The sequence below is a fragment of the Penicillium antarcticum genome, assembly GCF_028974205.1.
Source record: "Penicillium antarcticum strain IBT 31339 chromosome Unknown utg000005l_segment0_segment0, whole genome shotgun sequence".
Classification (NCBI taxonomy): domain Eukaryota; kingdom Fungi; phylum Ascomycota; class Eurotiomycetes; order Eurotiales; family Aspergillaceae; genus Penicillium; species Penicillium antarcticum.
This window is the reverse complement of record NW_026695303.1, coordinates 671,262-696,236: the sequence shown is the minus strand read 5'-3', so window position 1 is coordinate 696,236 and position 24,975 is coordinate 671,262. Positions and strand designations below refer to the sequence as shown.

General features: G+C 47.8%; 10 protein-coding genes across 10 annotated transcripts; 2 read left to right on the top strand and 8 right to left on the bottom strand.

Annotated features, from left to right (window-relative positions):
- Positions 1-1,601: 1,601 nt before the first annotated feature.
- On the top strand, positions 1,602-2,981 carry N7508_004920 (uncharacterized protein; the record flags this gene model as incomplete). Its single annotated transcript, XM_058462986.1, has 2 exons — positions 1,602-1,679; positions 1,818-2,981. 2 exons carry the CDS (start codon positions 1,602-1,604, stop codon positions 2,979-2,981), a joined length of 1,242 nt encoding a protein of 413 aa, XP_058319464.1.
- A 583-nt stretch (positions 2,982-3,564) lies between these two features.
- On the bottom strand, positions 3,565-4,216 carry N7508_004919 (DUF3602 domain-containing protein; the record flags this gene model as incomplete). Its single annotated transcript, XM_058462985.1, has 3 exons — positions 3,565-3,731; positions 3,846-4,049; positions 4,177-4,216. The coding sequence occupies 3 exons, from the start codon at positions 4,214-4,216 to the stop codon at positions 3,565-3,567; spliced, it is 411 nt and encodes a 136-aa protein (XP_058319463.1).
- A 486-nt stretch (positions 4,217-4,702) lies between these two features.
- Positions 4,703-5,377, bottom strand: N7508_004918 (uncharacterized protein; the record flags this gene model as incomplete). Its single annotated transcript, XM_058462984.1, has 2 exons — positions 4,703-5,001; positions 5,056-5,377. 2 exons carry the CDS (start codon positions 5,375-5,377, stop codon positions 4,703-4,705), a joined length of 621 nt encoding a protein of 206 aa, XP_058319462.1.
- A 1,315-nt stretch (positions 5,378-6,692) lies between these two features.
- On the bottom strand, positions 6,693-7,569 carry N7508_004917 (flavin monoamine oxidase family protein; the record flags this gene model as incomplete). Its single annotated transcript, XM_058462983.1, has 2 exons — positions 6,693-7,465; positions 7,521-7,569. 2 exons carry the CDS (start codon positions 7,567-7,569, stop codon positions 6,693-6,695), a joined length of 822 nt encoding a protein of 273 aa, XP_058319461.1.
- An 81-nt stretch (positions 7,570-7,650) lies between these two features.
- On the bottom strand, positions 7,651-8,264 carry N7508_004916 (flavin-containing amine oxidase; the record flags this gene model as incomplete). The annotated part of the gene is made up of 2 exons (XM_058462982.1): positions 7,651-7,842; positions 7,905-8,264. 2 exons carry the CDS (start codon positions 8,262-8,264, stop codon positions 7,651-7,653), a joined length of 552 nt encoding a protein of 183 aa, XP_058319460.1.
- Positions 8,265-12,644: 4,380 nt separating this feature from the next.
- N7508_004915 (uncharacterized protein) lies at positions 12,645-14,338 on the bottom strand (the record flags this gene model as incomplete). Its single annotated transcript, XM_058462981.1, has 4 exons — positions 12,645-12,827; positions 12,884-12,992; positions 13,046-14,166; positions 14,222-14,338. 4 exons carry the CDS (start codon positions 14,336-14,338, stop codon positions 12,645-12,647), a joined length of 1,530 nt encoding a protein of 509 aa, XP_058319459.1.
- Positions 14,339-19,711: 5,373 nt separating this feature from the next.
- On the bottom strand, positions 19,712-20,169 carry N7508_004914 (uncharacterized protein; the record flags this gene model as incomplete). Its single annotated transcript, XM_058462980.1, has 3 exons — positions 19,712-19,745; positions 19,821-20,074; positions 20,143-20,169. 3 exons carry the CDS (start codon positions 20,167-20,169, stop codon positions 19,712-19,714), a joined length of 315 nt encoding a protein of 104 aa, XP_058319458.1.
- Positions 20,170-20,434: 265 nt separating this feature from the next.
- N7508_004913 (enoyl-CoA hydratase/isomerase family protein) lies at positions 20,435-21,562 on the top strand (the record flags this gene model as incomplete). The annotated part of the gene is made up of 4 exons (XM_058462979.1): positions 20,435-20,766; positions 20,827-20,937; positions 20,996-21,352; positions 21,415-21,562. The coding sequence occupies 4 exons, from the start codon at positions 20,435-20,437 to the stop codon at positions 21,560-21,562; spliced, it is 948 nt and encodes a 315-aa protein (XP_058319457.1).
- A 352-nt stretch (positions 21,563-21,914) lies between these two features.
- N7508_004912 (presequence translocated-associated motor subunit PAM17) lies at positions 21,915-22,742 on the bottom strand (the record flags this gene model as incomplete). The annotated part of the gene is made up of 2 exons (XM_058462978.1): positions 21,915-22,091; positions 22,173-22,742. The coding sequence occupies 2 exons, from the start codon at positions 22,740-22,742 to the stop codon at positions 21,915-21,917; spliced, it is 747 nt and encodes a 248-aa protein (XP_058319456.1).
- Positions 22,743-23,340: 598 nt separating this feature from the next.
- On the bottom strand, positions 23,341-24,404 carry N7508_004911 (androgen-induced gene 1 family protein; the record flags this gene model as incomplete). The annotated part of the gene is made up of 7 exons (XM_058462977.1): positions 23,341-23,527; positions 23,581-23,740; positions 23,795-23,846; positions 23,896-24,088; positions 24,144-24,167; positions 24,224-24,261; positions 24,327-24,404. 7 exons carry the CDS (start codon positions 24,402-24,404, stop codon positions 23,341-23,343), a joined length of 732 nt encoding a protein of 243 aa, XP_058319455.1.
- Between the last annotated feature and the right edge of the window lie 571 nt (positions 24,405-24,975).

The following is a 24,975-nucleotide window of genomic DNA, read 5'->3' as shown; positions in this document are numbered from 1 at the left end:
GCTTTGGTTAGCTAGTCACAATGCCTCGATATATGAATTCAATTCGCTCTGATCCATTCTGGCTTGGCGCTGTTCATACTCGTGTTTTGCTTTGAGTCTGGTAAAACTTGGGTAAGAAAGGATCGAAGAATGTTGTTGGTTTTCATGTCGATATTGCGAGCTGTGGCTGGATGAAAACATTCCCAAGTGCCATTGGCATTTATTAAAAATGTCTGTCCATCTAAAGCCAACTCCCTCTGTTTCAAATATTAAGAATAATTTTCGCCAAGCTGGTTAATCCGAGGGCCCTATCTGTCTTCGGATATATTTTATTCCCGAACATATATCCGAAGCACCTTCTGAACAAGATCTCACACCGTCATAGTATCCGTGCACGTATAGTGGAGCCGCAGGATCTGTCATATAAACAGGAAGTGATACCATACGCGATTGCGTATATGCGGAGAAGTTCGGTGTTCGTATACAATCTATAAATGCACGCCATCCGACCGGCCCCCAAGAACTACACGAGGAGTGGCGCCACAAAGAAAAGAATATACAATTAAAATGCACCAGCAATCCCGAAGGCAAGTAGCACCCGAACTAGAACGGATGTCGCGCGCCGAGGCTCTACTTTGACTGGATTTGGTAAATGTTTGGACGCCTCACCACAACCCGAGCCTTGTCGGATTTAGAAAAAGCCACGCGATTGACGTGTTCGGGGGGCCTTGGCGGAGGCGGGGGCGAAAGCTTTTGGTTAAGACTTGTTCTAGAAAATGGACATGGGTCTGAACAGCGGGTGATCGATCGCAGGTTATATATACCGTGATTGCAGTTGATATGCCCAAATCAGGACTTGAGGACAGGGGTGTTAACCTGGGCGTTGACACTACTGCAGCATGCCAATCGGGAACAAGGTTAGGGTATGGACAGTCACGAGAGGTCATCGGTCAACTGTTTCTCACGCTATTCCTGATTGGGAAAAAGCAGGATGGAACCTTTGCGAACTAGCACCACCGTGCTAGCCCCCTTTGGGTGTTGTACATGTGCAGGCTTCATAACTTTTGGCCCCCAAGGGGGGTGTGGGGCGTATAATGTGCAGCTGAACTCGTTCTCGCTTGCCATTTGGAATGTTCTATTGATCTGCAGGGTAAGGCAATTCCCGAGCTTGACCCGTTCTTGGATAAAGTTCCTAGCGTTATAGTGTAAGCACTTTCTGGATACGGATGGAGTCTCGGAGTTTTGCTTTGAATATGAGGTATGAAAGCAAAATAATGTATGACTGATTAAAACTGAAGAACGAGTGGACCGCTTATGTCATGGGCACGAGCCACTTGTGCTGCATTTGCCGATTCGGGATCCTTGGCCTCTCTCTCTCGCAACTCTTCACTGTTTCGGTGCATTGCACTGTCACAGAATTACCGAGACTAATGTGATGACCCATCGTCGATCCACCGCTATGACTTTTTGTCTTGGGGGATTCCCACCCTCATACTCCTTCGGGTGAGAGCTGGGGTCGCCGATCGTATGTGATCAACTTGGCAGAGGTTCAAATTGCCCACCATCCCCCCGAACCTTATGGGCAAAACCAAAGGTTTCGTGCGGGTGTTTACCCCTCTGCCATGGAATCACGCAAATCTGCCGTGAGTTGGTCTAATAAGCGACGACAGGGAAGCATGCAAAGTCGCCGACGGATCAAGGTATGTCATCTCCACTCCCGCTTAGACCATAATTGGGATGAAGCCATGAGGCTTTGTTTATGGTCCCATTTGCAGCGCTAGATCTTGCCTGCAGCGGGATTATGCTCCCAGAAATATCCATATCTAACGGCTTTTTAGTACGAGCAAAGCCCGAGCTCAACCCCAACGTGTTTACATTGCGCTGGCCGCAATATGCTCAGCCAATACCCGCCTCGACCCCGATTAACCCGGATAGACAGCAAATATCGATCCCTGTCTTCATCCAGTGTCTCTTCTACCTCAACATCGATGACCTCGCCGCTGCCTTCAACAATGACAGAAACCCGAACCGACTCAAGACATGCCCTCACACATACTTGCCTTCCAGACCACATGGAGGAAACCCTCCACCTCGAAGACCTTGAACTTATGATGCACTGGTGCACAACGACCTACAAATCCCTGGCACGAGACCCCCAATCCGAAACAATATGGCAAACAATCGTTCCAAACCTGTCCCTCCGATACCCAGCCCTCCGCCACGGCATCCTAGCCCTATCAGCCCTACACCTAGCATCATCAAGCACAGGACCGTCCAGACGATGGCGACACCTCGACACAGCCCGATCCCACCAGGTCCAAGCCCTAAACGGCCTCCGACAAGACAGCCAAGACCTCACAGACCCAGAATGCAACGCGACCTTCGCCCTCTGCTGCATTATGCTGGTCTTCGCCTTCGGCTACTGTATACTGGAAATCGAAAACGACGAACCCGACGAAGACCAATCAGGCCCTCTAGATGAATTCTTCGAAGTCTTCCAGTTAACCCGGTGGCTGGTAAGCATAATGATGCGTCTCATCGACAGAATATCAGTAACAGAGCTCGCACCACTAATCACACCGGATGATTCGCGCCCAACTATGCCTGACATGTCCCGGCTAGTGATACTCTCACTCCGACGACAGAATATCATGGAAGCGGAGCGTGACCCTGCACATGAGAAGGAGATCTATGATTCAGCAATTGAGCATCTGAGCAATTCCCTCGGGAAACTTATGAAAGGCGGCGAGCCGCGGATTTTCGCTTTTTGTTGGAGTTTCCGTGTTCCAGAGCCATTTTTGGATCTTATGACTTCGCATCAGCCTTTTGCGCTTGTAGTGCTGGCTCATTATGCTGTCATCTTGCATCATCTGCGTGATTTGTGGTGGATGGGCGATTGGGGGACTAGGATTCTGAGGGAAATCGGGGATCTGTTGGAACCCGAGTGGCGCGAGCTTATTAGCTGGCCTATTGATGCCACGGGGTGTTTTATTCCGGGGTGAAATGGAGGATGGTATGACTATGCCCATTTCTCTGTTTTTTATGGCGTGACCTTTTATGGTTTGCATTGCATTTCTAATGAGATATGAGAAGCGTGTAATTAGCATAGACATTTGGATACACCTATAGTATGAAAATTGAATGAATTGAATGGAGAGTATCATCTTTCAAATCAGAATAAACAGGAAACAGGAAACAGGGAAATCAAGCCTCGACCCATAAGACGCCGTTCCCCCGGTCCAAGGGTATAGTGAAGCATCTGATAGGACAAGGGGCAAAGATAAGAAACAGAAAAAGCAAACACGCAAAACCTCGCCTTCACCCGATAGGAGCAAAACTCCCGAAATCAGTCTCCGCAGTTGGATACCTCCGGGATTCCGTTTTGGAATCATTCCCCTTCACCATCGTAACCATGGGTGTCAATCCACAGCCCGCAAGCAGGTATGAGATATCAACCCCTCAAAGCCCCACCCCGCATAGCAGAGCCAGAACCAAGCCAGAACTAGCGCGATCTGACGCTAGACTAGGCGATAGCTGACTCCAACAGGCAAAAGTGACCGAACCGACCCAAGAACAAGCACACGTTCAAGCCGAAGGCGATTCCTTCCGCAACTCCTGCCTCTCGTGCTCAAGCTCTTTAACACGATCCTTGGACTGGGTGCGCACACGCATGAGCTCGGCTTCCTGTTCATGGATCTTCTTCTCGTGTTCTTCCTCTTCGGGCGTGGGGATGTAGGCATTTGCAACACCACCTGTGAATCGAAGACAGTATATGTTAGCATGTGCCCACGGCCGACTCTTCTGTGGGTTGTGACATGTTGATATGCGACGAGGCGATATATCAAATGAGGATGTCAGAATCATACCTCGTCCAGTGTGGTGGGGAAGTTGCTGCGCACGCAGCGGCGGCGACTCAACGTCTTGGAGTTCGCGCGCAAGCTCGGGCCGGTCGGGGTCGTTGACCACCATGTTTCCTGAGCCGCCGCGCCCGGTTGTGTAGACTTCTTGTTTGATTGTTGGGGTGAGCAGGTCTCGGGGCGAAGGGGCGCTTTGCTGGCGGCTTATGTTGCCTATGTAGTTTGTTAGTTATGGGCTGGGGACTGAGGACCCGGCGTGGTGTGGTGTGTGGTGGGATGTGGTGGGATGGGACCCGGGGGGGATGTGGGCGTGTGCTGGAGCGCATTGCGATGGGCTTACCTGCGCCTCCGCGGCCATAGGATATTTGTCGGCCTGACATTGTTGGATGTGAGGGTTCAGATCGAGGAGTGGTGGAGTGGAAGAAAGAGTCTGAGCTGTGGGGAGAAAATCGCGCCCAGAAATGACGACAAACTTTTTCCACGGGTGGCTCTCTTTTCTCTTTGTCCAATCTCGAACTTCACATCGTCTAATTCTTCGATCTTCGGCTTTGAAGCCGTCCATGAAGTCATGAATTCGGGCAATGCGATCGAATCCGATTATCCCCGCATGCGTTCGTGGAATGAGACTAACTGAATCTAGCGCCAAGCATCTGCACTGGAAACCTTCGAGTGGGCATGATACTATGTTCCGGGCTTATCAGCCCCCAAATGCTTTCTATTTAATACAAAATGTATACACAGATCTGTAGCAACTGCAGGATCAGTATTTTTACATCAAAAATTCTCATCTAACTCCTGAAGAGGGTATATCCCCCAAACGAACGGTGACCAGCAAGCCAGAGGACAAGGGATACCACGATATAGCCTCAATAGAATCCATTCTCCTTCTCCTGCTGCATCGTCCAATCTTCAACAATAAAATCAGCGTCACAATTGCCAAACCACGCACCATCCTGGAACCCAGCCCAGCAACCAGGCTTAAGACCAACAGGCATAGAGAGACCCTGATTAACATCCTCGCCATGCTTGCCAAAAACGAGCTGACCACTCTCGGAATCTAACCCATTCCATGTATGGGGATAGAAATAGTAAGTGAGATCGTAACTGTTGCATACCATGCCGACCTGGGGCCTTTCCTGGGCTGTGGTCCAGGCCGGTTGTTCGGCTGTAAGGCATGTTAGCTTGATATTCTCACTGGTATGATTTAAGAGTCACTTACGTTCACAAGTCTCTAGCTGAGGGTCATATCTGCCAATTCGGGCGGATCTGCTATCTTCGCATTGCGGGTCGTCCATTTTGATGGAGGCGTAGCATTCCATCACGCCAGAGCGGGCATCTTTTTCAATTTTGGCATATTTCGAGTAAGACTTTGGGTCGTGAATGTCGCCACTTGGTAAAGGGATGCTCTGGGCCACAGAAGGAGTAGATGTTGAGGACGAGGTAGGCGCCGCCGACAAGATGGTCTGACCCAATGTGGTTGGAATGGTAGTAGCGCTCGCACCAATCGAGAGCGCACTGATGAGCAAGGTAGTATATTGCATGTTGGTTGTAGTTGTAGTTGTAAATTTCAATCAGGAGTGAATTGATATTCGATGCAATTGATCTTCAATGCAGGGGATGATTTGACTCTGTTTTTTCTTCGATAGATCCTCTGGGCTGTCTTTATGTTTGGTCCCTTGCAGGTTTGTTTTCGGACTGACTCCGATCTATAAAATGGGTTGGGGCTGTATTTTATGAAGATATTCACGGAAATGGTTGGTGCGTGATGTTGACGGGGTGACTACCAGTCGGCTCGAGTGAAAATTGACCGTACCTGCGTACAACCCCGGCTGTATTTAAACGGAAAGATGAGTTTACTTGGTTTGGAGGCTAATGATCAGCCTGTGGATCCGACATCCACAGCCCTCAAAAGCGGGCGCATTGTGGCATTATTGATAAACATCTTCTGGTGTGCATGTTGGCACATGGCCTCATGATATTGTTTTTTTTTTTTTTGGGACTCAAAGTCGATTTTTGGCTATCAGCACAGTACCGCGAGGCCTCTAAAAGATGTCATTATGTATGAAATAAAGGTGAGATATCTCGCAAACAGGACTCCATAGCGCGCCCCCCCCTCCCTTCTTGGCCCCCTGACCTGCACGTGGCCCTCTCCCAGTCCACCTATACGCCGCTTCTTGCAGATCAGCGTCATCCTTTCCTTGGGTAATCAACTTGGTGGCTACGAATGCTTAAAACATGAATTACTTACGAGATGCCTCAATTGCCTATTTTTCGGACTGTGTTTGTCCGCCTTCAAGATTCCACGCTCGGATTTCGAAATAGCAACAAACCACACTGATCACCGCACAAAGATCACATCAAATACTATACCCTCATTGATCTCGAGAGGCTCAAATTGCTCTCTCCGGATGTTTTTCTCATCAAATTGCCTTGCGGAACGCGAAGAATTGTATCCCAACAGGTTCTCAATCGTGACATTCACGCCAGATCCCGAACCCCGGAAGTGAGCTACGTCTCATTAGGCTGAAGAATTTGAGACCAACCTTCAACCATCTAATTCGCGCATTCAATATTGATCGGCTTCTACTGTATACTAAAGCCTTGATGGTGATGTTCCGTAATAGCTCGACCACTTTGGCCTCTCTTTTTACATATTCTTTTTCGCCTATTTTCCGTCTCACTTTGACTCATTTTCGAATGCCTCCGGCAGATCATATATAGAATACGGCATCTCAAGACTTGTATAGGCGCTAAGCTATCATGCGTCCATTTATAAGGTATACTTCTTCCCCAGGGTCATGCTTACACAGTAATATAGGACGTCTTCAGGAAGGGAAGGAGAGAATTGCATCTGCGTCAAATCGACCGACTGCGAAGAGCAGCAATGACTTCCTCCGCGCCCCTATCTCCGGACCGAACAGCCCCCTCCATATACCCTTTCCACTCCAACGCCGTCTCCGTACCAACAAAGTGAGCATTCCCAAAAGGTGCGCGGATTGCCGACCCATCAATAGAAGACAGAAGGCCTGGTGGGGAAGCTGGACAAGGACCACCATTGAAGAATTTTTGCTTCGTCCACTCAAATTCCAATACATTGATAGGCTCCGTGAACTGAACTGGCCCAGATTCCAGCTTGACGTTCTCGAAAGCCGATCGAAGCTGAGTCCAGGCAGAAGATCGTCTTTCCTGTTCAGACAACCGCGACCACTCGAGGCCATGGCCGCCAACCATGAAGCAGCTAATGGACCATTGGTTATCTTCTGGGACGCTGGTATCCACAGAGAAGAGGATAGGACCTCGGTCCTGAGATTTGATTTCGCCGGAGAGTCCGGCATTTCGCCACCATGGTTCGTTAAAAACAAAAATGATTTTGCTGTAGTATCCCAGCTTGTTTTCTGTAGCGAGACGATACTTGGGGGCAGGCAGAGTGGGCGTGAATTTGATGGTGGTGTAAAGCGGAGTTGCGATAGAAAGAATTATCTTCTTCGCTTCAAACACCACGCCGTTAGAAGATCTGACTATACAGCCATCGGACTCTGCATTCTGTTCAATTTCGGTGACTGGAGTTGAAAGATGAAGTGAGTTTTCTCGCAACTCTCTGGTCATGTTCTTGGAGATAGACTGTGTTCCTAGACGGGGATCAGCATGGTGATTGGAGTCACAAATAGAGACCTTGTTGCTTACCCTCCCGAATTCTGAGATACTGGCCTCCATCTTTGACATCCGAAATCATATTTTCGGGCCCTGTTCCCGACTTGCAAGAATGAAAGAAGCTCAGTGCACTAATGTCTTTGCTTTCGATCCCAATCAGAGACTAGCTGATCATGTTGAAAAGATTTGCGATTGACTCGGATTGAAATGTCTGAAGACAGTATTCGCGGAGTAAAAGACCATCCAACTCTTTCGCACCTGGTCCCGAGGCTGGGTCAATCAAATTGATGCTGGCACTAAGTTTGTTACAGGCTTCGAGCACTTGACCCAACGCAAGCTGCTCTTCCTTTTTCAACTACCAACCGTGAAGTTAGAATGATATGCGAAATAAGTGAACAAGAGAAGAAAGGGCCGTACAGGCATCCCGCCGTGCGGCGACACGACAACCTCATCTCCATGCAAGTAAACATCATGTCCTCGGTCCAACTGGGTGACCGTCTGAAGTCCATACCTTTGGACCAATTTGTACATCTCTGTTTGGGAGGTATCGTTGATCCAAGCAGCGCCGACGTCGTTGACGCCAGGGCCGAAACTATTGGATTGGAGTGTGAATGTCTTCCCACCAACTCGATCAGTGGCTTCGACTACCGCACAAGAGAACCCGGCCCCTTGGATAGCCAAAGCTGCTCTGAGTCCACTCAGGCCAGCGCCGACTACCACAACGTCGATCGTGTTTGACGAAGCAGATTCAGATATGTTGGATGACGTAGAAGGCATTGTTGAAGATTAATGGAGATAATTATTTGAATAAAATATTGGCTGTTTGCCGATGAGAAACATTGAGTGCTACTTACTTTATATTCTTCCGGGGCCAAGTGCTGTGTGCCGAATCGAGGCAAACAAGCGCGGACATAATACCTCTTAGTGAACAGAGGACTCGGGTATCCGGAGCCCGCGGGGCCCATGATTCCATGAAGCAAATCGCAGACCCAGTGATTCTCCAAAGTACCACAGCCCAAATGACGCTAATCCCTAAAAGGATAAGCGATCTTATCGCCAGACCCGCTCCAGCCATACTTCAACCTCTCAATTTCATGACCCTCCGTTATCCCCCTGACGAGTTGCCGGATATGCAAGGTGTGCTTGAGTTCAATACATATTCCCGCGGTCTATACCGACCATACAAAAGAGCGAACGCCAAGAGAACAAAATCTGGATGCCTAAGCTGTCGCGCTCGACACACGAAGTGCGACGAACACAGGCCAATCTGCGGAGGCTGCACACGTAACCACTTGCTCTGCTCCTGGAAAAAGGGAGCTTTGAATATTACTCATGGGTCTATGTCTGGACAAGAGCGGTTCCTGCCCCTCAATAGCCCATCTCCACCGCTTCTCGGCGCTTTGTCGCCGCGCTATGCCCTTTCTCATTGGCCCAAACTACGTGGAAGATCAAATGAACAAAGTCTTTTTCAACATTATGTCGAAAAATCAGCTCGGCGGCTTGTAGTCAGAGATGGCATCAAGAATCCGTTTCTCACTTACGTTTTACCCCTGGCCCAACAAAGTGATGCCTTTCTTCATGTTGTGTTTGCCATAAGTGCATCTCATCTTTCGAATGATGGCCATAACTTCCGTGTTTCTGCCTTGTCTCATTACGCTATTGCTCTGAGGGAGGCAAAGTATCTTATCACAGAGCATGGCAATGGCACTCGATCCACTTCCCTCGAACTTATGATACTACTTCTCCTTCTGTGCAACTTTGAGGTGAGCTACCCATACGATTATGATCTGCGTCTGAAAAACAGAAACCGGAAATGCTTACAAAGGTTTATTTTAGGTAATGGATGGCAATACAGACGGTGCAGTGATGCAGCACTTACAGCCTTGTACCGCTTTGCTAGCTCAACACAACATTTTAGATCAAGTTGATCCAGAGTGTGCCTGCTTCATCTCAGAACAATATATGTTCTTCGGAGTTGTCAATGAATATCTGGGCCTGGGTCCTATGGCTGATATTCATCAAACCACAAAAACCCTCACGTCGGATTTTGCGCAACTCCCTTATCAGTCATATTATCATGGACGAAGTTCTGGGTGTGGATATGCCTTATTTGAAATGATTCCTCGCGTTGCCCTTTTTGCAACCAAGCCAGCCAAGTCTTCGCCTCGGTATCTTGACCCCGACATCCGGATGGAATTCGATGCTTTAGAGAAAGATGTTCTACTCTGGGGGATTCCGACATCTTTAAATACTTCCACTGTACCCGATAATGATGAGATATCATCGGCTCTCATCCAACAAATGGCGTTGCTTGTGACTCTCCAATGCGCTTTGAATGGCCCGGGGATGCCAGCACCTTGCATCCTGGCGAAAATTGACGTTTGTATCTGCGAAGCATCAAAGCTCCTGAGATCCATATCACCGTCAAGTGCAGCGTGGGGAACCCTTCTGTGGCCCGCAATCCACATTGGATCATGCATTACGTCTCCAAAAGTCCAGGATGAACTTCTTTTGGCGATACTGGGTATAGAAAACAAAGCTCGGTGTTGTATTAGGTTAATGGAGTTCCTATCGGGATTATGGGTGTCCTTACGTGAGGACGAATTGTAGTATGGACCTTATGGAATTCGACCACTCATGGATAGACAGGGGATAAAACTTAGCCTAGGATGATACCTCGAATAGGTCTTTACAATAAATGTTATCAGTATTTTCACGTGTTTCAACTGTCCTCTCGAAATGAAGTCGTCTTTCTCATTTTAGTAAAGAAAATAACTTTTGCAATTAATTATTTGTTGGAGAGACACTGTTTTCTGATTTTGACAAAGAGAGGCTTTTGGTTGTCATGATGTTTATTGCATGGGAAGCAAACATTTTCTACTGGCAATAACACCATGCAACTAAGCCAACTCACAGATGTTCAATTTAATTAATGGTTAGGTCCTTTATATCCATTCCGCAAATACCTTCAGATACCCATTGCCTTTCAAAATATGGAGGAGTTGATTACGATTTGGTATATCATAATATCGTGGCGATGACTCGGTATCAGAGCTATTATGTATTCTAATAACTCGTATCTTGGATTCATCTATTGACCCTACCTCCGAAATACTCTCAAACTATACTACTATCCTAACTTCTTAAAAGTTACACAAAATTGTACTTACTTCCTATCTCAATGAACTTGCGCAAAACCCAACCCCCTCCGGACCCAGACCCTAACTTGGGTTACAAAAAGTGCAAATATAAATTATGCAGAAACACACGTGTTTAATGGCTGTTCTCACCCTCTTATAGAGGGTAATTTTAGTATTTAATTTGAATTATACTATAGATATATTATGCCCTTATAGCTTATAAACTAATATATCTATATAAGCTATAATTTAAAATTTAAATAAAATACATATTATCAAAGAAAGTGGTGTACCTGCCCCCCGAGATATATGTATACCTTCTTAACTAAGATAATCTTTACACTACCTTCCTAATTAAGCAATTGTATTAATAGAATGAATAATCATATATAGCTATATATAGTCATCTTATATTATAATCTAAATAGAAAAGTGAGATATTAAGTGTATTAGCCAATATCAATAGATAATTCATAAGCATTTTATACTAGTTTTTATGCCGAAATTGGGTCGAGTTGGGTCCGGGTTGGGTTCTGGGTCGGACTTTTGGACCCAAGTCGGGTTTTGCGGATGTCTAGACTTCTTCCTCTCTCCGTCCCTCCTCACCAATAATAAATTCATATTATTGCTGCTTCCTTTCCCTTGTCAAGACATATTGAGGTGGTTGAATTATGCTGAGATCTCCCTGTAGGAGAAGACTATATGCCTGCTAAGGCATTTATATGACCTCAGGCCGTTAATATGTGTTGAAACTTGCTGTCTTCCGTAACTTGCTCAGCCAATAAGGGCATTGAAATCTCTGTCATACATTATTTGCTAATTCTTGCTATTTATGCCATGCTCATCATTAGTAGTCCGCTTACTCGGAGTTACTATAATTCCGGTTCTCAAGCCGTATTCATGAATCCAGCACTGACAATATGCTACTGTCACGGGATTCACTATACACTTATTCTACTGGCTTAACGGCCATTAGAAATGATACTTAATTTTTTCTTAACTATGCTCCTATTCTATTCTTAACTGTTATTTTGTTCTAGTCTGTCGGCAAATATCACTTTGGTCATCTGTGGCCCAGCCACAGATTGAACAGTCAAAAGAGGTAGCATAGGGAGGGAGCGCTTTGAGGTTTTCTTTGAGACGCCCTTGTGTCTCAAGAGACTGCTTAACGTCACCACTCGAATGAGTGCTCTCCGAAGTATTGACTCGATCATTGAGGACAAGGCGACCCATCAAGGATACAAGGAAGTTTCACATGATGAGAAAAAATCAATTCAGGGAGTATTGTGGGGTCAGTGATGGCGTGAGATCTGACAGGGTGTTGCGAGGCTGCCACGCAGGCCTAATCATGCACCACAACGGGAAGCACTTGTGCCATCCGATCAGATGGAGCAAAAGCATAAGAAAACTAACTCGGGACAACAAGATCAATAAGAATGAGAAGTAGAGTGTTCTTCAAGCTTGAGTGGTGTGGGTTGGGACTGGGGAAATTGAGAAGTCGGGAGACAGGTGAGAAAAGAAAAACCAAAAGAGGTGGGTGGGCTTTTGAGGAACTTCTGACATGGCCCTTTTCAATGGAATGATTACTGCTGCCTTGTAGTGTTCATTCTTTATGGTCTTCTAGATCCTTTTCTTTTCTTTGAGCTTTGTCTGGTCTGAAGCACAAAATATTATCGGTGACCTTGGCTGTACATAGTCCAATTTCCAAAGACAGGATCTGCCTGTCCATCACATTCTAATCAGATTGAAAAGGAGAGAAGAGGCAATAATGAAAACGAGATAATTTCATGGCTGCTATTGCAAGCTATGTGACATTGTGAAATGCGAAACTTTTGATGTTGTAAAGAACTGAGAGTGAAGAAGCCTGTATGAGCATCAAGCATTTCACTTCTCTTTAGCCCGATGAAGTCACCCTACCACAAAAGTAAGAGGGTTTGACTTCCCCCAGAATATTGTCACTGTAGCCTCTAATTATGAGTATTGCTACAGTGATCATCCACCCCACCATAATCTACCTTCAGGGCAGACGGGACTTGCCCGCCTTCCTGCTGGATTCGAGGGCACCACCAAGGCCAAACTGACTAGACAGTCCGTTGATGCGATGAGTCGAGTTCAGGTTCTTGACTACAACCATCTGGTAACAGGTGGCGAAGCCTTCACGAGAAGCTATGACAGACCAAGCGAGGAACAGTTCCCAAATCTGTCGAGGATTAGACTTGATCACAATACAACAATCGCGCACGAAGAGAGACTCACCCTGTACCATCTTGGTCCGAATTTGGCCTTGATGGCTTCGAAATTTCCAACCCAGTTACGGTACCATCTCCAGAGAGTACCAGAGTAGTGGACACCGACGGTATCAATTCTGTTCACAGTTAGCTTTTGTGAAATTCGAAAATTCAAGAAGTCATCACTCACCCCTTGACCTCGAATCCAGCTTGCTCCAAACACTTGACGTAATACCACAGAGGGGTCGAAGCATCCGCACCACGGAAGATGTACTTATTCAAGTACAAACCCCAGATGAAGTCCTCGTACTGCCATGCCTGTCTCAGCCCAGAGAGCTGAACATACATAGCTCCATCATCGTTGAGCATATCATAGCATTGCCGGAAGAATCCAGTGAGTTTGCGGATACCGACATGCTCGCCCATTTCCAGCTGTGTGATCTTGTCATACTTCTGGCGAGGGATATCACGGTAGTCCATACAGACAATGCGGCTCTGTTCATCCGAGATACCAGCTTTTTGCAGAGCATCGTTACCCCAAGCAGTCTGGTTCTCCGCAATGGTGAGACCAGTAACCTTGGCGCCATAGTTCAGACTAGCGAATCTGGCAAGGGTTCCCCAGCCACAACCAATGTCCAACATAGTCTCGCCTTCCTTGAGACCGATCTTCTCACAAACGACAGCCATCTTGTTATCCTGCATCTCCTCGAGAGTCTCTTCCTTATCAGTGTCCGAGATAATCCCCGAGGTGTAGATCATGCGAGGACCAAGGAACCAAGCGTAGTGGTCGTTACCGCAATCATAGTTGGGACGAATCTGCTCATCATCCTGGGCCTTCGTGTGGAAGATGACATCGATGAAGAACGTGAACACAATGAACTTAAACAGCTCCCAGGTGAACGCGAAGTTCGCCCAATCGTGGCGGTATTCCATCACATCCAATGTGTCACCGTTGAAATCCACCAAGCCGTCCAGATACATCTCCGCGAAGGTCTGCATGGGGATTTTCTTTCCGTGCCATTTCGACTTGTCCTCTTCGCGCTTGAAGGTCAGGTAATGCTCAATGGGTCGGCCGGGGAGTTTAACTTTCTCGTTGGTGCGGGGGCTGTAGGTAGATGTGTAGGTCCAGAAGGCCACGAGGATAGGAAGGGCTGAGATGAGGGCGATGAAAACAAAGGTCTTCAGCCCACCACCCAGGAAGTAGGTCAAGAGGCCAGGAACTCCAATGAGGGTGCCACCAAGGATGAGGTTAGAGAAGCTCTCATTTCCAGCACCGTCGGCGGGCAAGGGTCCATTGTGGATGGATGGGGACTGTAAAAGGTGTCAGCACACTCTTGAAGCTGGCAATGGCGCAAAAAGAGCTTACATTGGTCAGGGCAATGCCGCAGTCCTTGCCAGTTTCAAATTGAGAGGGCTTAGCAGCAGGAGTCTCAATGAAATCAATGTCGCTTGTTAGCTCGACATTGGGCTTTTTGACACTCATTGCGGATATGTCGATAGTTACGGAGTGAAGAGATCAGGGATGAGAAGGTCAAACAAGGGACCTCGGGAGGCTACCATGGATCGCCGATCTGCATCCCACCATCCCTGTTAGTACAACGCTAGGCCCAAAGAGGATAAACGATGTTATCAGACCCACTTCCACACCGACGTCAGCATTCGTGGCCTTCGGCTCCCGCGGATTCCGAGTCAACACCGACTTTATCTTTTTGTGGACCTTCCCGATGGTCATTTTGTCGGGAGAATAGTGGGAGCTATATTGGGCACTTTATTGTAATCTGCCTCCTTATTCATGCATAATGGAAGTAACTCTCGAGGCTTGTGCACTGTGTCGAGGGGCTGGCTGTTCACAATAACAATGTTTCGTAGTAGCTGTTGGAAAGATTAGGAACGCCAGAGCTAGGCCTCACCTAGTGTCAGGGGCAGAAAAGAGTTGCATCCAGAGCTTCGCAAGCCGCCACGAGCAACACCGCGGCCGCGGCCACCTATATTCCAACTGGGGACAGCATCAACACAGCCCAACAAGTAGCGGAATTCATATCGCTACTGCAACCCAGGAGGTTACCTCCTGCAGGTGCACCGGACCCCTGAGGACTACTCGGCCAAAATGTTCACGACAGCCATGACGCTATCCAGGGACACCTCATTAGCAGACGGATGAGATCGGATATTACGCGCCAGATCCTCCGGCAAGCCTGCATGTCAGAGGTATACGCGGTACCACTTCCTGACACGAACGTCTATGTCTTCTCCAAACAAATTCGGGTCCAGGTTTCGATCAAGACAGGCGTAGTCGTGCGCGTTAACATACAGTCCTGCACCTGCAAGAAGGCGCAATGGATTAGCACACGGCAGAACTCTCCGATATAGAAAGAGCAGTTACCCCAGCGTTCCTGCTAAAAGATCCAGTCGGATGAGTCAAGACGCTCGTTGATCGTTTCAAGCCGCGAGCCCACTACGGCAATTGGCCAACTGCTAGCAGAAACCTACTTATACTCAGGCCGCAAAAGGGAAACCACCAAGAGGCGCATAGCCCCAGAAAAAGGACTCTACCAGGACCAAACGCCCTCTTGATACATGGCTTGGGCCCCCTGCCTCTGACGAACCTGCCACTGAACCCCGTCAATAGCATGTGTGCGGATCGATGAATGGCAGAATCTGACGAAGCTGTGAAGAACCTTGGTCAATTTCGACTATGACGGCATATATGGGCAGTGATTTGGAATTAGCGGCGTATGGATTCTGAAGGGCTTCTTTTGTCTAACTTGTGATGGCAACAAATATACATCGCATGGCGATTGACGGGGATGATGTCTGATTGAGCCCATACGATTTTAAATCGAGAAGGATAACTTTGATTAGAAGATTGCGGGCAGCTGTAAGAAGAAATCATCGGAATTGGAACTCTTTAGAACATATCAAGCGATTCCGATAACAAACATCGACCGACAGCCTTCAAGCATCGGCAGCGGCTTGCCAACTGAACTGGCTACGAGAAGGCACTAACTCCAAAGAGAAATTTGTTCATAATTATACGGTCTATCTCTTCTGTTAACTATCCTCTCAACCATTCTTTTGTTTTGATGGTCTCAGCTAGCACGACTATACGCGTCTGTAACAACTCTCATCCTATCTGACCATTTCGCATTTCATCTTAAATTTACTGCTCAAAGGCGCTATATGCGATAGAAAGACCGTTTAAGAGTAATTGATTGAACAAGACTGAAACGCTAGAAGAAAAGAGTAGCAAGAAATCTGAGATAGTTGACCCCCTCCCGGAAGCAATAGGACTGTATAGATCCAGCATCAACTCCTAACTTGCAGCCCTAGGAAAAGTGCAAAGCTATCAAATTGGAGGTTTAATTGAGGCGTAAAAGCGGAGGCGCCTCGCTCTCATGAGCTGGGTAAGACGAACGTGCTTGCGAAGGTCCTCACGAAGGAGGATTACACAGCGAGCACTGAGGGATAATGATGGAGACAAATGCATGGCGGTTTGAATTCCGAGCAAAATGCACTGAACACTGAGCAGTGAACATTGAGCCTCAAGCAGCCAACTTTGGGCATGGAGTATTTGGTATTGACCACCAATTTTTGAACATTCAGTTTTGTGTTTTCCTGATTGCTCCTTGGGCATGAGCTCTTGCTACGAAAGCATCGATTCTTCCCAATGGATAATGTAATGTTGAAAACGGCTAAGCTTCCTCATGAAATCCACTAAATGCTTGGCGGTATGAGAATCGAGCGTTGAGGATTGGGAGCATTGAACATCGAGAGTGCCGAGCATCAAGAGTATAGAGTTATTGGAAGTGGGAATATCTCGAGTTGAGTATTGGTAAAACTGAGTGTCAAGATTGCTCAGATGAGGCGTATCGAACGATTCAAAGTGGTATCATCGAGCTTTGAGGGTTGGGAGGGTTGTGCATTGAGAGTGTTGAACACTGAACGTATCCAGTGATACACAATAGAATATCCGAGCATTTTGAAGAAGAATACTGGGTATTGAGAGTATCGAGTATTCGTATGAGGATATGGTGCTTGATTTAGTAGTACCCAGTGAAACATGTAAGAGTAAAAGCAAGAGGCTCAATTTATCAGGGGGAATTCCACTGAATGTGAGATGATAATGACGCCGACAAGAGGTTGCAATACGAATCCGTGCCGTCATATGACCTTAAAATCCCAGGGCACGTAGAAAGGTTGTCCGTTTCAAGGAATTCGAAGGGTGAGGCCTAGGAGATGCGTTCGAATAGGAATATTTTCACAGAATTATACTTAATGGTCTAGAGACTTGGTAAACGTTGTCAACTCGCATCCTGGAAACTTTGCATATTGTTGATTGATTACTGTCTGTATTTCAGGCAGGCTCGTAGGTTTCGGCAGATCAGTGAAAATGAGTACATCGATGACTGCCTTCACTAGGTAAGTCTGTGTGTTGGCGTTCGCCAGTGAGGCTGGCAAGATGTCAGCTGATGTCTGTCATCGTACCTCACTGTAGCTAATTAAAGATGGGGTATCGTCTTCCCAAACCATGATATTCCCGTACCGTGGCCCATTTGGCCTGCGTTACTGGTAACAAGTGTACGTATAAGGCTTGCGATCCTAATCTCCCGTGCCTGGAATCTAGGTCATGAAAGGGGCTATCATGCGGTGCTGAAGCCTCCCGCACAAGATGCCCCTCGTCAAAACCCCCATGCCTACACGAACACGCTCCTCCTACTAAGCCCTCTTCCACCATTTCTCCCTAAAGCATTGCCATTGCCCAAGTATCAGCTCCCAGCACGGCCCCCAGTCGAGGTTTGCGTCTATGCACGTGCCGTCCCCTTCTGTCACTTCCTAAGGCCCCTAGTCCACGTCCTAGAAGTCACCTAGGCTGCACTTTGATACGACACCCGCCATATTAGCCTACGCGGACCACGCAGAGCAGTTGGAACAGTTCCCGAGAAACAGGGCTAGTCCATCGTCAACTTCGGATTTAGCCCCGTCACGCGATGTTCACGACGATTTTGATGCCTCAACTGATGCGCCCTTTTGTTCAGATAGCCTGCTACCCAACCAGTTACGCACACAAGTATCTGCCAATATAACGACTCCGAAGCTCACATTCGTGCGTCCGACAATCTAGTCAAGGTCCCAAACAGCGGCCCACAGTCGAAACCCCGCAAGCGAAAGTCGCAAGAGTCGCATGGCCTACCACAACTGCGCAAACGGGTCAGGAATTCTTCTGCAAGTGCCTAGACGAAGAATTCCTTTTCATCGCTTCGTTCTCACTTCACCTCTTTATCGGTTGATGAACGCTTACAATTTGTCTCCTGGCTGTTCGAAGGCGCAGTGCCACGCTGCCTATCCCAATCCGACTCAGAAGCACCTGAACGCATAGCACGGCCAGCACGTCACTTGGGTGAGTCAGATGATTCTGCGGAACCTCATGGGAACTTCCGTAAAGGCATGCCGTATTTATCTCAAGAGCGGGACATCCTATTGAAGCTAAGAAGAGACGAGAAACGACCTTGGTCTGAGGTAATAGTGTTGTTCTCGGACCAGTTTCCGGGCCGGAGCCCTGGCTCCATCAAAGTATTCTGGAGTACGACCCTCAAGAACAAAGCACTTTAAAATGGCATGGCTCCCGGCTCTTGCACTGTATATATTTGTAGATTAATGGTCGTCGATGTTTGGCACGACGTGTGGGAAGCAGCAGGTGAGCGGAGAACGGACACCATCAAGGTGCGTTGTTGCCTGGTGGGGGAAACCGGTTATTGCATAGGTGCCTGACTGGTGACCGCTTCTAGGTCTACGCTCTCTATGACGCATGCACTGACCAGTTCGCAAAGTGGAGTGACGGGAGAGCGGGCATCGAAGTTGAGCGCTGACGTTCTAGGGAGGAAACATTTCGTGATGAAAATCTCCTAATATAATCATTCTGCTGGTCGTCAATATTATGCTCATTGACAGCGGTCTATTCGCTTTTTCCAGTGCTATAACACAATCACAGTCGATGCTCGCGACATTGCTTTAGCTTTTTGGAAGGATATAGGCTAGTAACTTGGCGGACGACGGGCATGGTGATCGGGTGCAAAAAGTCCCTACAATCGCTTGCGCTCCACCCTTTAGACTCGGTTAATCGGCCCGATCGCCTTATCTTTGAACGCATACATCCAGACATTGGAGGCGTAGTCTACCACAGGGGTCACTATTGATGTAAAAAGTTGCCGCGCCGTTGATAGGAATAGACCAGTTAGTCGTCGAAGCTCTATCACCGCCTCAAGGCCATTGGATGCCGCCCTCGCAATATGTTCCTTGTATTTAAGTCTTGCATCCATCAGGACGCCTAGGATCTTGACGTGGTTTTGAGATCCAACGGTTTGTCCTTTAATCGTAAAAGGGTCCCGGTCCGATTTGTGTGCCTTAGGAGTGAAGTGTATAATAGCTATTTTTTCTACCTCGAAAGTAGCTCCACTCCTTCTCTCCTAGTCGAACTAACCCTAACCCTACCCTAACTATAGGATACTAAGTTTGAAGCAATTTAGCGAGTCAAAGCTTAGGGCCTACTGTAGACAGGAAGATAGGCGCTTTAGATTCGATAAGACGATAATACGGGTTGTAAAATTGTATGACCCTACTGAGATTCAGCATAAAGGAATGCACATTAGCTTGTCATTCTTGCGACTTCGGCCACCCGAAAGATGAGTTCCATGACTTATGTGCAGCAAATAGGATCGGCCTATAGGGCAAAGGAGATCCATAATAATTGATAATGAAAAGCGCTGTGTGTTTGTGTCTGTCCAATATAGCGGTGGAAGGAGACGAAGCTTTGTGAGGTAAGAGAGGGCCATAGGCAGGAAAAGCAACTAGTTAGATATTAGGCGGCCTTAAATGCGATGCTAATCAGGTGCCTAATGGAAAAATAGTGTCAGATAGTTTCACGTAAGTCATAGATGCACCTACACTTACGCCTACACCACAAGCACCTGCAGAACAGGAGCCATTCGACTGCAAGCAGTGTCACAGGGAGTTCGGCAGCCAGAACGCCCTTGATTAGCATGTTCGGTACTCTCCCACACATGCCTACGAGTTTGAATCCTGCGATTGAGGGTTCTACACGCAGCATGACCTTAATGAACACATCAGTGAAACCCATTCCCATTTGAATGCGAGCGATGTGAGAGAGGGTTCTGGAGTCGGGAATCTCTCGATCAACATCTGCAGAATTCCCGGAACCATGCTGATACCTTTCAATGTGAGACTTGCGATCGTGGTTTCGTTAGCAAGGACTCTATCCTCCAGCATTACCGGGATTCCTATCTCCATCGCAGACATTATTGCTGATTTGTGTCAGGGAATATCTATCTTTTGTCGCCGTATCTTTGTCGAACTCGAGAATTTTTTATTTATCTGCGTTCCATTCTTCCTCAATAAACAACAGTCTCCTGTAGTTCCCAACTCTCCGCAGCGGGGTCGGCGATCTTCCCCACGCCAAGTCACAGATGCCGAGCCGCGGCTGCTCCTTGATACTTGGCACGTATAACCGAGAAGATATAAAGAGCGGAATGAATTTTACTGATTCAATTACTTCACAGCCATCATGATTTTCGATCCAAGCGATATTGAGCTCCCATCTTCTTACGAGAAGGTCGAAACAACGGGACATGTCGTTGTCTCGCATTATCCTCCTGGTTCACCAACAGCTACACCTGTAGTTGTTGTTACGCTCAACCGCCCTGCTAACCAGAATGCCTTCACTGGGCAAATGGTTCAGGACTTCGAGAAGCTCTTCCCAATGTTCGATGTCGATGAGCGAGTCAAAGTCATTGTTCTGACAGGTGCTGGCAAGACATTCTGTGCTGGTGCTGATCTTGATATTGGATTCGGCGGTGGTCAAAAGAGAAAGGAGAGATATGCGGATCATCGTGATGGGTAATAACCAATCTATCCTGATCATTGATATACAAACGCGACTAACGACCAATGCTATAGTGGCGGACGAGTAGCACTAGCTATCTACAGATGCCGCAAGCCAACCATTGCAGCAATGCAAGGCTCAGCCGTGGGAGTCGGCATGACAATGACTCTACCAGCAATTATCCGGTTAGTAAATCGACCTCTTTTAGAAAACGAACTTGATCAGTAACACGCATATCGCCAGAATCGCATATGAGAAAGGCAAATACGGCTTCGTCTTCGCCCGCCGAGGAATAACGATGGAGTCCTGCTCATCATTTTTCCTGCCCAGGCTAGTAGGCCACTCTAACGCCAGCTATCTAGTCAGCACAGGCGGTGTATTCCCACCAACATCGAAGCACTTCGGCGATCTCTTCAACGAGGTTCTCCCTGACCCGTCTAAAGTTTTCCCTCGTGCCATCGAGTTGGCCACTGAGATTGCGGAGAATGTTAGCCCCAGCGCATCATATCTGAATCGGGCACTTATGTGGCGTGATACTGGGTCTGCGGAAGCTGCGCATCTTATTGAGTCGCATGTTATATATCATATGTTTGCTGCTCCGTATGTTATTCCCAGTCTGGGAGAAAGGATGTTGGGTGCGGCTTTGCTGACTTTTTATATAGGGACCAGAAGGAGGGTGTTTCTGCTTTCTTTGAGAAGAGGAAGCCGAATTTTAGGACTAATCTTGATGAAAATCCGCCGGCTAATGTGCCGTGGTGGACTGAGGTTGATACTGGTCGGAATCCGAAGGCTAAGATTTCGAAGCTTTAGATCGGGAATTAGACTTTGTTCGGTGCTATCAATGTTCCTTCCGAGGGCCGTATCAGATATCGTCGAAGTACAAGCAATTGATTTTGACTTTTTCAGCCATTGTTAAATGCGAGGGAGATGAGCACTGTTCTCGGAATGTTCAAGTAAACCAAATTCAAGGGCGCTGTTGAAGGTCATTCCCAGATATTGCAATGCTCCAGGTACCAAGACCGCTAATGGTATTATGACAAAAAACACCGACCCGAACAAGAAAGAAAATTGCCAGATTGGCGGACTGGACCTCTCATAGGGATCCAACTATATCGACATGAACAAAAGGAGATGCTTCAAATGACAAAAATGAGTACATAAATCAAGCAATGAAGTTACGGCGCTTGCGGTTGTAAGCCCGCTGGTCCTTCAACCACTGGCGATATCCCTGCACGCTGCCAATCTTCTCTCCGTAGTAATCGGGAACAGGGTTGGCAATCGAGTTGGTCGAGGGATCAACACGGAACCGACGAATGCGATCGAAGAACTCTTTCTCTTTCTACAGATCAATCATAGCACATTAGCAATCTCTCCCAAGACCCATCTCATCCTCTCTCATCCGGGTGTTGCAATTACTCACCGTCGCAACAGAAGGCTTGTATTTCCTGTATACCAATCCCCAGAGACCATTGCCAACCATAGGCCCAAGCAACCAACCGATAGCACCACATCCAGCAGTAGCCAAACCAAGAACAACGAACGGGTCAAGACCCATAACCTGCGCGCCAAGGGACTCCAGATCCTGAGACGAAAGAATCTGCACACCAGCCGTAGTAGAGACAGCTGCGGAAGCAACAGACGAAGCAAGAGAATAGCGGCGACGAGAAGCGCGAAGCTTGAAGAAGGAGTTCCAGTCGAGCTTGACTTCCTCGTTGCCGGTAGCGTTGTCGTTAGCGGCAGCAGTCGACTGTGCGCGCAGGCCAATGGGCCCAGTGGGAACGGCCTGGGTCTGTGGGCGGGTGTCCAGGATCATGGGGGCCGCTGTGGCTGGGCGAGCTGTTGTCGAGCTGAGGCGTGTGAGCTGCTTGGAGGTTGTGCCGGTGCGTTGGTTGAGGGAGCGGAGGGCGCCGGCCAGCGAGGGTGCGCTGGGGTTCAGGCGGCTGAGGGTCATTGCTGTACGGACCGACATGCCGATGGGAGTTGGGTTCATTTTGGGAGGGAATTGGTTGTTGGTTTGCAATGGTGATGTCTTGTCTTGCTTGAGAGAAGTGAGAATTGGTGTGGAGACGGATTATGTCAGCGAAATGGGCTCCGCAGTGACGAGACCGGTTTGTCGTGCACTTTGAAGATGCTTCGACATGGTTTTGGATGTATGCAGAGATTACCATGTTTATATAAACATACATGTTAAAGTGGTATTAAAAGCTACTTTTTTCTTAAAGTATTTCACGTATTAAAGGTGGTTGCAATATATATCTAGAAGCTCTAGTGCTTGTGATTTCTAAATAATCGAAAGATCTACAAACTATCCGTCAAATACCGCTCAAATGGAGGCTTCTGGGTACACACTCTTTTCCAAAGAAAACATTGTAGCGACAAATACACAATGCCGGGCAGTCCTGAAATATATACTAAGAAACTCTCAACTTGAAACCCCATCCATGGATAGACGCTGATGATTCAATGCAACGGCTCACTCTACCTCAGTATGTCCACAGCACCCGTGAAATCTCAAAAAAAAATACCAATAGATACTGAAACCCAATTCAGTACGACATATTCAAGTAACCCTACCGCAAGGAAGTCATCTACAGACCTTCCTTGCTCTTGATATCACCAGGGCGGGACTTTGGGTTGATAGTGTTACCAAAGCCATTGATACGCCTGAAGAGCCACTTGAGAGTCATGGTGCTGAAGGCCATTACAACAGCACTCAGAGTAAAAAGCCCAACGCGGCCAGAGGGGGGCAGCGCTTCGAAGATGGGGTACGGGTACCTAGACGAGTCAACAACGCCAATATCGTCGGGAGACATCGGGAATGCACATACCATCCATTGTAGGAGAAGCAGTGTTCAATCCAGAACCAGTAGCCAAAGGCAATTGTGCCCGACAGTCCAAGTGCGGGGAAGATGCTGATGGTCCAGGGTGGTGAAAGGAGCAGCAGGTCAATCAACAGCACCACTGAAGGGACTGCATGGAAACTGATGTCTATTGCACAATTTAGCATAATTCTGAGGGACATAAAGCTCGCTTGGAACATACCGGCGTGGAGAGGGATAACTACCCACTCGGGAATCACAAGGCGCTCATCGATCTGAGGAAATAGGTCAGACGAGAATGCCAAAATCCGGGGTCAAACTTACCAAGCGAAGACCCCAGTAGAGCACACTGATCAAGACCTCGAGTGGGGCACAGCACACCGACAGGAGATTCTTGACGAAAAACAGTCGCCGAGACAAGGTGATATCCGCCAGTAAGGCAACAGCAAACGTAACAGTCGACACGGAAAGACCAATCACGGTCAGATATTGGAAATGCCACCCATAGGCCTGGTTACTGGAACGGGTTAGCAGATCGTCTTGTATCAGATTAAATGAGGCCGAAAACCTACGCTTGATTAGGATTTTCATGCATGCTTCCCGGAATGTCAGCGTGACCCTATACGGGTAGATCGTAAAATGGGACCCATACTACTTGAAAGACCATAGAAAGCTGGAAAGACCAGCCAACTGAAGCACAACCGGTCAGTGAGTGACCTAAAATCGCCGGTGAAAGGACCATGGGTGTTACTTACGTGGACCAGGGCGGACAGGCCCCGAGAAGGACTAGTCATCCGCTGCAGCGGATGCCTGTGGATGAGATAGTCTGCCATGATGAAGCGATGTGCTGTAGGCTACGAGTGAATACTTTTGGCTTAGCCCAAGAGGTCCAAGAAACTCAAGTCACCGAAGCGATCAAAGCGTTAGGGCAGGGCAACAGGAACAGGAAGCTATGACGTCCAGGGCACGTGAATTCGGACCATCTCGGTCGGGAAAAACCGGTATCCCGCGGTATGCCGGTCCGGGGGAGATGATCCGGATGTGTCAGCAGTCTTATCTCTTCCCCACACTTTCCATATCTCTTGACATCCTGGCATTGCAAATTATTTGTGTGGCTCTGGACATTTCTTCATTCTCATTCTTCCCTTGTCTGTGGTCTCAGGATCGTGGACTATTGCTTGCAACTGCTGAACGGCACACTTGATCAATTGAGCCATTGCCGCCGGGGCAGTGGGATCTCGAACTCTTTCTGGCACATCTCCCTCCCACACCTCGATGTGCTTGTATACTAGGTGTGGGTGTCTGGTCGATTATCGCTTCGTCGCAACTTGGGGTCAACGAGGATCTAAGCGGAGAAAGCGCGAGAGTTCAGACGTGCTCCATTCGTGAGTCCCGCCCTATACT